General features: G+C 40.3%; 1 protein-coding gene across 4 annotated transcripts in view; it reads right to left on the reverse strand.

Annotated features, from left to right (window-relative positions):
* Positions 1 to 12,240, reverse strand: part of LOC135195024 (integral membrane protein 2C-like) — a 146,961-nt gene that overhangs the window by 24,895 nt on the left and 109,826 nt on the right. For all 4 annotated transcript variants that reach the window (XM_064221328.1, XM_064221330.1, XM_064221329.1 and 1 more), the window contains one exon: positions 53 to 196. In XM_064221328.1, coding sequence (XP_064077398.1) covers positions 53 to 196 — 144 coding nt within the window. The remainder of the gene's footprint in view (positions 1 to 52; positions 197 to 12,240) is intronic.

Below are 12,240 nucleotides of genomic sequence, written 5' to 3' on the forward strand. Positions count from 1 at the left end.
ATAGCATACAAACACAGATTCCTGGGCATACGCACAAGCTCAAAATACTTACAGTCTTGAAGTCGTGAATGAATCTACCGCGACGGCCAAACTCGAAACTCGGTACGTGAATCTGTTCGTATGCTTCTTCGTCAAGATCTAGATCAAACTCTTCCTTGAAAAGGGACCCAGCACTCCACTCAGCAGCATGCTTTTTCTGCAAGTATCAAGAGATAACTAGAAATGCCACTCAAAAAGAGATACAGTACTTATAACTACAGTATAACTTATGTTACAATGGCATGAGAATTTCAAAATTTCACATGATTTTGCTACTTACAAATGAAGTAAAATTCTAAGGGAAAAAAAAACACACTCTAAATGCAATGCTTTCCATGAATACAAAAAAATTGCTAGCAAATCGTCTTGGCCTTTTTTGTGAAAGTAATACATGCATTATTAGTAGGCAGGCAGTCCTCATTTATCAGCAGACTCAGTTATGGATTCGGTTTTATGGGGCTTCTCTAGAACCGAAATGCGCCGATAATAGGATATCAGCACTGATACATGCCTAATAGAAGCGCATTTAATCAGTTATAGGCGCCAATAAGCGCAGAAAAGTGCCAATTTTTGTTTTATCAAAACACTGGACAAGAAACCTCCCCCCCAAAAAAAAAAAAAAAAAACAGGGGACTGCCTGTATTAGATTGTCTTCCCAAGCTGTGAAAGAAATAAACACCCTTTTTATTCAAAATGATATTGTTATTGTACAATAAAGTTTCATACATACTTACCTGGCAGATATATACTTGGCTATAGACTCCGTCGTCCCCGATAGAGATTCGAATTTCGCGGCACACGCTACAGGTAGGTAGGTCAGGTGATATACCGCCCCGCCGCTGGGTGGCAGGAATAGGAACCATACGTTCTAGAACCAGATTTTCTCTTCCACCTGTCTCCTGAGGGGAGGCTGGGTGGGCCATTCAATCGTATATATCTGCCAGGTAAGTATGTATGAAACTTTATTGTACAATAACAATATCATTTTCATACATTCAACTTCCCTGTCAGATATATACTTAGCTGATTGGCACCTTTGGCGGAGGGTAAGAGACAGCTAATTACTGATTAGACAGGTAAACAACATACGTTGTAGGTAATAAATAAATAAAACCTTGGTTCCTATGTGTTTAGACGAAGGGTCGACTTCCTAGCTATTGCTAGTAGTCTGCTTTGTCTCAAGAGCCTCAGCGAGGATGTGACCTATGGCTAAGAGTTCTTGTAGATCTGTCAATGGGGTCTTATCCACTTACTCGACAGAATCTAATGGTCATTTGTCAATGGGGTCTTATCCACTTACATGACAATACACCTATGCCTAGGGGCATAATTAAGGAGCACAACACCGATCCCGATCACCTGATCCTAACACGAGGGTTTGTGCTTAGTTTGAAAAGAGCTATCCCCAAAACTCCTTTCAAACAAACCAAAGAAAAAAAAAAAAAACCCTATGTTAACATAAAAATTAACTCACTTAGTTAAGGATCAGTGTCGGCTCCCATATCCATGCAAACATATCCTGTAGACACGTAAAACCAAGAGAGAAGGATCTCTCGTAGTCAACTTGACCTCCTTCGTGCAAAGGGAAGTCAACACAGAGTGCATCTCCCGTAAGTTACAGCTAATATGTCCTTCAAGACATATTGTTATGTAACGAACAAGAATTCATAAAAGCTCGCACTTCAAGCGCTTTTAATTCTCAGCTGTTTGATGGAATCATCAAGTTATTCATGAAGTGCTTTAGCGATCACACTTATTTCAAAGAAGACCAGGGCTTCCTTTGAAATGGATCTTTTCTGGATGAAGCCTAGAGCCTGGCTTGCGCCTGGGTGGCGCCTCGCGCCTCGTGTCTGGCTGGCGCCTCGCGACTGCCTGACACTTGGTTGGCGCTTAACTCCTGGAAGGCGCTTTTCGCCTGACTCATGGCTGGCGCCTCAGCGCCTGGAAGTAGCTTCTTGCGCCTGGCTCCAGACTGGCACAATTTGGCGTCTGGCGCCTGGCTGACTCCTCTCCACTTGCTGGAGCTTCGAGCTTGGTAGTCTCTCGAGGATGTCTGGCGATGCCCACATCGGACACTCTTATCTGTCCGATTTGTTCGCCTCTAGCGCAGGTTGGAGGCCCCCTCTTTCTCTTCATCAGACAATGACAGTGTTCCTTGAAACTGTCTGCCTCTGGCGTTTTTTACGCCTGTTTTGGCATATGGCACCTGGTTGGCGCTACATTTTCCAAAAGTCCTGAACATCCACAATAGTTTATCAGGAGACTGGAGAAGAGTGGAAGAAGTTCTTCCACTTTGAGCTTTGGCCTCTCCGGCAAGGGGAGGTGATTGTAATCAGCTACATCCAGTAGACGATAGGATATCTAACCGTACTAGAGATAAGAGTCTTCCTCCGAGGAGGGTCCTTCTTGAATACTCCCGTGCTCACAAGATCTCTTCTTACATGTTGAAGGGGTGTTGCGTTGCAGAATCTTCCCTATCCTTGCCCGAAGGAAGGGAAGAAGCCTGGAAGTCAAAGGAGACTCCGAGCTGAAATTGGGAGTACTCCTGATTTCTAGCTCTTTATTGTATCCCTCTGAACACCTTCTGGGAAGCATTTCGAGCCGTCATCGCATTCCAAAGACTCTGTAGGCAAACGTTTGAACCATTCTACTGTAGATGAAAACGTAAGTACCCTGCCTGGACAACGAAACCTCTATCTGAAAACACTGAATCAGGAATAGGGGGTTTTAGTTCTTTTGCCAGACATACTATGCTGGCAAGAACCCATTGACTAATCTCCATAGAATCTGATGCGAGATTCCAATGCTCAAAAAATTCACTTGTCTTCTTGATCGTTTAGGACCAAGAGAAACCAAGAATTCCCTCATAAAAATTTCTCAAAGAAGTTTGATGAGGAGCAGTTCCATCTTGTCGGAACATAGAATCTGTGGCCACAAAAAAGATCCCATTAGAAGTACATGACATCCTACTCTTGTCATATTGAGGTATCATATAAGATCCCGAAGATCTTAATCCTCTGCTATCTCCAATCCCTTTACAGACACAGAGCATAGCCTTTTACTGCGTTCTTTGATAGCAGATATATACAAAGGTGATACTTCCCTCTGAAAGGGAAGAAAAAACTGCTATGTGGCTCACAGAGGTATCGGAAGAGGACAGTTTCCTCATTCCCTCTAGCACGATCTGCAGCAATTCTATATCTTGTCTATGACTATTGTCATTTACCTTGAAAAATCCTCTCATTCATGTCCACTTCTGGTCAGTCTGCACGCAGACAGACTCAGAGTGGAGAGGTTGTTAAGGTCCATTTATAATAGATGCTGATAGAATATTCAGACTGTCTTGGAAAAGACTTCCAAAACATGCTGTGAGAAGAACGTGACCTCTGTGAATCCAACCTCTCTAAGGCCAAAATGAGGCAAAAAGTATTATCCTCTCTTTCTTTGACGCCCTTTATCTTAAATTCTGGTAAAGAATTTCTAATTTTTGTTTATGGGAAAAAAGACTAAAGTTTATTCCCTTTCTACAAAATAAAGATGGCGTATATTGCTACCTCTCTTGATTCGAGGAAAAGGAAGCATTCTACAGGAAGACTGTTCGTCTTCTACCTTGCTAAGAGATCTATGAAGAAGACTTTTCGCAGGTTCTCACAACTCTTTGCAATAAATGTTAGACATACTTTCACAGTTATTATCGTCGATCGAGAAGGTTCTCACAGACATGCAAAATCTTGCATCGAACCTCTTAAGGATCGTTACATTCCCTGTCTGTTTTCCAAATAGGTTCTCTTTGTTAACGCGAACAGGAGCGAAAAAAGAGATTCTCGATGTTCTTTGCGATATGAGAGAGTCGTGGAATTGGCCTAAGTGATTAAATGGGTAACGAAATCAGGAACGAATCTTGCCGTTACCGAGCGTGCTGTCTGAGAGGCTACTGGACTCTTAGGTTAATAACTCGCTAAAACGAGAAAATATCTTGGATGGTGCTCTTGGCTCATTGCGCCAGGCTGGCGCTTTTTGGCGCATTGCGCTAGGTTGGCGCTTCTAGCGCTTTGCGCCAGGCTGGCGCTTTCTTCTAATTCTCTTTATGTTATGTGCCAGAACATCTGTGCCTTTATGGTAGCCCGACATCCTTTCCACATGTTAATTCCGTTCTTAATAGGAAAAAACTCATATCATAGCTAGTATAGTCCATTCAGGGAAACCATTTCTGCCACGAAGAGAATGTTTCCCATCCCACTCATCCATCTTCTCTTGAGCAATATCCGATTCTAAAAAGGTTGTGTGCGTTTTTCGAAAGACTTGACTATACCGTAGTCTTAAAGTGAATTCTCTACTACATCCATCTTCTCACTAAGCATGTATTCTAATAAGCCATGCCTTCGTAAGCATGAGAGCATTATATAATATAATGTTCTGCTGCGTTAGAATCCTTTAATAATGTTACCTACGGTAAACAGCATTGAAAGGTTATATCTTTCTTATTGAAAGCTTCTTAGCAAAAGGCAGACAATATTTTATTTATGTTAGCTTAACTATCCCCTCCATTCGAGACTAAGTCCATGATTGTAGGGGGAATATACGGTTAACCATTCGATCCCGTTGGAGAGAGAGATGTAACCGACTGCTCAAGACAGAGAACTGGATGGTACTGTATTGGCCTTACAATGACAGCCCGGCAGTCTTGCTCGCTGCCTGGCTGCATTCATCATGAGTTGCCAGTTACTTCATTCAATGAATGGAATACTAAAATTATTCTCGAGCTAAGGAAACTCTTAATAATGCAAATTTAGCAAACAAAACAAAAAAGAACAAAAAGAAAAATCGAAATCATCAAAACCAACAATCAAAAAAAAAAAAAAAAGCAAACAAAACACCTTTGCTAAATACCGAAGCACGAGTAGGTATTGTCGTAACAAACCTTTTAAGCGAAGTCCTTACCAGGAAAATCCTGTAAGGATATAGATAATTCCGTAGCGAACCACAAAGGCAACTATGGTATGCGTATATGACTTGTCATTCAGTAGTCGTATACAGCAAGTCTTGCTACTACATTCTTTCCTCTCCGATTCAGAGAGAGAATGGAAATCTTGCCCTCTTCGTTCTTTTCGTCAATAAACACGAATTAGTATTAGTTAAAAGAGATCGCAATGAAAACTCTAGGATCGAAGAGAATCCCTCAAATTTTTATTCTCTTGGATATAAGGCCGTATTCTACGCCTCTATTATTTGGAAGAGCCTCTAATCAATGAATGAGAGCTCGTACGAATCTTGTTCAATTTGCAAACGATTGCCACTCTTTCTGTAAATGGTTGGTTGCATTATTTTAGAAGGGGGAAGATTTTAATATCGTCTTATTAGTAATGAACTAATTTTTTCCAATAAAAAAAGGTTTCCAATTCCGATCTATCTTCCATTTCCTGTCCATCAAGTTGGGAGAAGAATGAGCAACCGAAGGAGAGCGCCTGCTTTCGTAAGGTGAAGAGCTTTTAGCAGTACCGATTCTAACCTGACAAGGGCTACGGCCGCCTGTGCGACATCTTGAGTTCCCCGCCAGGAAAAAAAGCCGATCTTGCTCTTGCCTTTACTTGCATTAAGACTATCCTGAGAAGGGCGACGGCCGCCTGTGCGACAACTCCCGTCCTTATCAGAAGAAGGCCTCGAATGTCTTTCACCTTTCGCAGAATCAGGCTCAACTCCATCTCCGATGAAGATCCTGGTTTATAGTTTCAGGTGCTTTGCGCCTCATCTCAGGCGCTTCAGGCGCTTTTCGCCTCGTTTCAGGCGCTTCAGGAGCTTTGTGCTTCGTTTCAGGCACCTCAGGCTCTTTGCGTCTCGTTTCTGGCGCTTTGTGCCTTATTTCAGCCGCTTCAGGCGCCTCTTTAGAATCCTCTCGCCTTGTCGGCGATTTGCGCCTGGCCGCCTCGTCCGAGCTGTCAAAGACTTCTATCGGACAGGATTTCTTAACGGGAAGGAAGAGATCCTTTCTCCTGGGAGGATCCTTCTTCAAAACTTCTATTAACGAAGATATCTACTGTTACATTTCTCCTAGGATCTTCGTAGAGTCGTCTTCTTTCTCCATATCCGATCTAGGGGAAGGAGGATTTAATGAATAAATGTCTTTCTTCTTCTCAGGTGGATAGCCTTCTGGAAAACTTTCCGGGATAGAATCCCAAGCTGGCGATTTCCACGATCTTTTAGAAGGTCTCGACAGCTTGTGAGAACTCCACCCTATTTTCCTTTCGATGAAGACTCGGATGACGAAAAAAAACACTGTTTTAGAATGCCTTTCCAACGGCTATCCTTGGCAGTCTGGGACGCTACTACAGATCCTGCCGAGGGGACGCCCGACCGTTGGGGATTCTCTGAAACCTCCTTAAGGCTTTCGACATTCCTTCTCTGGGCTTGTTTGTGAGCTTGGAAGAGGTCTAGGCTGAGGAGCAAGACAGAGCCGATCGGAACGCACCCTCCACTATTTTAGGACGCCTTTCCAATGGCGAACTTGGCAGTCTCGGACGTTCTACAGAGTCTGCCGAGGGGACGCCTGATCGGTGGGGATTCTCTGAAACCTCCGTGCGGCTTTCGACATTCCTTCTCCTCTGGGCTTGTGAGTTTGGAAGAGGTCTAGACCTGGGAGCGAGACAGAGCCGATCAGACGCACCCTCCACTTCAATGGGGAACGCTATATTCACTTCTTACCTTTTAAGAGCTGGCTTTTGAGCTACATCCATTATCTTCAAATTTGCATATATAAATTTGTAGTTTCTGTGGAGTAAGAAGGTGATGAGGATGCAACAACTACTAGCACTCCTAATACTCTAACTGCTCGTTAGCACAAACGCTATTAAAGCTTATAAAGTAAGCGTATCGTTATATGCTTTTCTGACTTCCTAAAGTAGGAAATTAGAGTTTAATATTTCTTCAATAAAGTTGTAACCTTTATTACATGTAATAATGAATAAATATTAATAATTCCCTTTATTGCAAACTATGTGAGTGTCTACCGATAATTTCAGTAGTTTCACTTAGTATTTTCTTCTAAATTTCGAAGCGAAATTCATTAAAAAGTTAATAAAAGAGTATGCCGAACCAAAGACCCAGTACTTCCCTGCAAAAGACAGCCCAGAAGATCGATGGAGATGAAACACAAAAATCAAATCAGGAGGAACCGTAAACATATGTTTACATTCCAAACGATAGAGAAAATCTGGTTCTAGAAGGTATGGTTCCTATTCCTGCCACCCAGCGGCGGGGCGGTAGATCACCTGACCTACCTACCTGTAGCGTGTGCCGCGAAATTCGAATTTCTATCGGGGACGACGGAGTCTATAGCTAAGTATATATCTGACAGGGAAGTTGAATGTATGAAATGAAATGATTCAATAAAAACTGTTTAACTATTCGAGTGCCACAAGACGTATTCTATGTCTGGGCAGTTTTACTCTCATCAGTGCCAACAGAAATACTACCAAAATGTACTTTGCCAGGCATGTTGGAGCAATGAAGAATACTCTCCGAGTGGCCAGAGCATAAAGCTTGCTTTGCCTTTGCTAACATATCAAGTTCCTATTGGATGATAGGGAGTTTGAACATTTTCCCTGCACATCCTTTTTTCGGTTTGCAACGAGATTAATCTAAACTTTTGAACATATTTAAAGAATCAGTATGATTTTCCTTTACTTCAGAAGTAGCTGTTTCTGAATATGATTGAAGGGATTGGGAGAGATTGATCATACTTATATTTGAGCAGGACTGAGACACCTTTTTCCAATGACTGTGAGGTTGATAATGGTTTAAAGGGGTTTGGAAATTTGAGTTTTAAAATCTATAGGAGAGGATGCTCGAAATTTTTTTGGCTTCGGGGGTGACTGAAAACTCTCATAAGATTTGTTAAGATTTCCTTTAGATTTTATTTTCTCTTTGGGCTTAACAGTTGAGCTCATCTCTGAAACAGCATTTGCTTGCAAATCAGGTAGTGGTTCACCAATAACAGCTTGTTCCACTTCGGTTTGAGGTTCATTACTTATTAGAGAAATTTAAATATCCCGAGAGGGTGTGTTATTTTTAATGATGAGTTTAGTAGGGTAACAGAATGTATTATTTCCCTTAACAGTGGAACCAAATGAGAATCCAGCATTTTTGTTAGCCCTGAGAACTAAGCATCTGGCTTCTCCTATGCTGATAAAGTTATTATGAGCAATGTTAACTTCGTCTGAAAATATATTGTGGACAGGCCCTCCAATTGGGAGAATGATTGCCAGCAAAGTGAAGACAACATTTATCAGCTTTACAGTTGTCTTTTACAAGTTCACCGGAGCATACAAAACACTTTATTGGTTTTGTATAAGAGTTTGATGCAAGGCCATATTCAAAGCATTTATAATATTGGGTTGGTTGATATTTACACGGCTTAATACAAACCCAAGAGTGATCCATATCAATAAATTTTGGTAAGTAGGTGAAAGTCAATTTAATGGCATGCTGGGTGCCTTTCAATTTTCTAACTTTAATGACAGGTGCAGGACACACGTTTAATATTTCCTCCTCTTCAAATTCATAAAGATTTCTCCTACATACTATACCCCATTTGATATTAAATGATTGATGAGGGGATACATTTAGAATATTTCCTTCCATCTTCAGTTAGTTGGAATTTTGAAAGCATCTTAATTTGAATATTGTTTGCTTTGATCAACATTCCTTTACCATATCTTTTAATATTACCTTTAAGAAAGGCACCAATCTTCCTCTGTAGATATCTGCATGCTGATAAGAAGTTTCCTTTGCCCTGTTTGTAGTTTGTCCGATTTTTTTTACTACTAACCTCAAACTTGCTGGGTACATAGTCTGTCTCATCCTCATCCAAATTGTTTGTTACACAACTTTGCATGGCAAAATGAACCAAAGACATAACATTCATAAGAGATAGGACTTTCAACAATTCATAATTTAATTCTATCTACCTTGACAAACTATTTCATGTGATTATGCAATATAACGAAATCGACTTGATCACCTACATTACTACATATCGAAATCGACTTGATCACCTACATTACTACAATACAAAACTCGTACATTTTCATTTATACCACCGGTACTTACACCCCGGTGTCCTGGGGTTTGGTCAAGAAGGCCAAAGGCAGAATCCTTAATCAAGAGTGTCATCAACAGAGGAGGTGGGGGAGAACAAAATCCATGTGACTGTGGTATGTCCATTCATCCAGGTTGGCCCCCATCATGGCACCACAATTAGAGGGTGATATAGTACCCAAAGAGTCCAACCCAGATTTACACCCCACACCCAGTCCGTCGAGATCGGACATAGTACTGAGTGCAGAGTTTAACATGAAAGTTTTCCCTAGTTCAAACACATCAGGTACTCCAGTTCTACAAGTGAGGAGGAATGCTGTCCAACCCCACCCTCCAACAAATCAAAATGACCGTCAAAATTTGGTCAGTTCCATTCCAAAATTCGTTGACAAAAGCAGTCCAAAAAGAGGAACAGAAATTTAGAGAGGTTGGATAGAAGGTTCAGGAAAAGGTAGAGAAATTAGAAGAGAGAAGGATTAAAAGTGAGAGAGAAAGGGTTGTAGGACATTCTGCCAGGACCCGAGGCACCTGTGGGAGTGGTACTACACTCCCACAGAAGCCAGGGTCCCTTATCCCCTCACCCCTGGAAGGAGTCCTACTCGATAGGATACCTCTCTAAAGATTCCTCCCACCTCTCTAAAGATTCCTCCCACTCTCCAACCCCTCACTGAAGGTCTTTGTCATTTTTGGCAGTAATCACCAGATCATCTACATATGATTTCTCCCACATCTCTTCATTCCCGATCTCTTCAGTCAACACATCCATGCCCAGCACAAACAAAAATGGGCTTAATACTGACCCCTGGTGTAATCTACCACTAACTTCAAAGTTTTCTGTTTCCCAAACTGCTGTTATTACTTTGTGCTTGTTCTTTGACATATCATTTTGCCCAGCCTAACCAACTTTTCTGGGACTTTTCTCTTCCTCAACACCAAAACATCACTTCTCTTGGAGATAGGGGAAGCACAGAGGGTAGAGGGACCAGTGATGGAAATACAGGATACAGAAGTGAAGAGAGCATTAAATAAAATGAAGAATGGTAAAGCACCAGGTCCATCAGACTTCCAAATTGAAATGATCGAATTACTAGGTACAGAGGGGGAGAAATGGATGCAGGATTTATTAAAAGCTATAAGGGAAGAGGATGGAATGCTAAGGACTGGGAGGAGAGTCTAATGGTATATACAGGCAGTCCCTGGTTATTGGCGGACTTGGTTATTGGCAATCCAGTTTTATGGTGCTTGTTAAGCGCCATAAAATAGGTGATTTATGGTGCCATAATGGGCCGAGTTCCAGTTATCAGTGCCATAAAGCATGACATAAGGCACCAATAATGAGTTATGGCGCCATAACATACCTAACAGAGGTGCCATAATGCACCGATAACCGGTTATCAGCGCCATAAGCCCCATTATGGCGGCATAAATCACCAAGTTTTGGTTAATGACGGTTTTCTCTTATCAGCACTCCTCCAAGAACGGAACCCATTCCCCCCACCCCCAGTAACTTGGGACTTCCTGTATATACAAGCAAAAGGGATAAATCATGGATTGTGGTAACTACAGAGGAATTAAACTAACAGAGCACAGACTGAAAGTTTCCGAGGATACTGGATGAGATTAAGAGAGATTGTAGAGATCGGGAAACAGCAGTACGGATTCATGAGAGGATCAGGGTCGGTGGATGCCATCTTCGTAGCAAGACAGCTACAGGAAAAGAGGCTAGAGGGAAACCAGGAGCTCTATTGTGCATCTATGGACCTGGAGAAAAAACACAATAGCTTTCTTCTGAATGGTCATCATCAAAACTAAACCTTTTAGCTGGTCAATTATGACACTTAAGGCACACCTAAACAAATCCAGGACTAGTCCTTTCTAACCTGGTAGAACTCCAAACCAAGACTGGCTCAACTGGATCTCTCGTGGTTTGTCCTTCATTGGTGGCAAAGTAACAAGTGTATTTGTCACCTGCTTTACCAGAGTCCTTGATGATGCAAACTTCTACATTCAGTCCAGAATTTTTGTCAAAATGACACAAACACATTTGTCCTCTATAAGCATTTCAATATTTCCAAAGTTGGCATACCTTCTATGGAGATGACTTTTTACTATTTTACCAGCAGGGTGTTTATCACCCTAGTATGTTGCTCATAACGTCATTAACTATAACAATGTAACATTCACATTGTTGAGTTTAGTGATTGTCATACAATTATCTGACTAGGATTTAGTAACAGTTCAATTTGTTAAGTTATTCTCTCTTGTCAGTCTAAAAGATAAATCTTTGGCCAGGCATACTGAAGTTGAACAATTTTCCATTCTTCAAGATGCTATTCTTGATCTGTTTTCATTTTCAAAACAGTAAAAATAAAGTGTGAAAATGCAACAGACCTCTTATTCAACAAACAACAGTTTTATTATAAATTGATAATTAGCAAGGATGTCATATGACTAAATCTGTAAGGAACTTTTTACAGAATTTGATAAAAAAACAGAATCATCATCTCATGATAAAAGAGCAAAGGAAATGCAATTTGCTACGCAGAGACTTTCATGACACTAGATTAACAAAATATTAAGGAATGAATGATCTTAAGTTATCGTGCATTATGGCAACATTGAGGAGAGAAGACACAGTAAAACCTTTACTACAATATATATATGTAAACAAGTTTTACAGTCTAAGAAACATGCAACCTGATATCAATTTAATCTAAATTATTATCACTGAAATCTTTTACAAAATGAACACCTGTCCAGCTTCTTAATTACTATTATGTTATATAATATATATATATATATATATATATATATATATATATATATATCTATATATATATATATATATATATATAGATATATATATATATAGATATAGAGATTATAGATATAGATATATAGATCTAGATATAGATATATAAATATATATAGATATATATAGATAGATAGATATATATATATATATATATATATATATATATATATATATATATATAATATATATATATATATATATATAATATATATATATATATATATATACACATATATATATATACATATATACAGGTGGTCCCCGGGTTACGACGGGTCCGGCTTACGGCATTC

The sequence above is a fragment of the Macrobrachium nipponense genome, chromosome 15, assembly GCF_015104395.2.
Source record: "Macrobrachium nipponense isolate FS-2020 chromosome 15, ASM1510439v2, whole genome shotgun sequence".
Lineage (NCBI taxonomy): Eukaryota > Metazoa > Arthropoda > Malacostraca > Decapoda > Palaemonidae > Macrobrachium > Macrobrachium nipponense.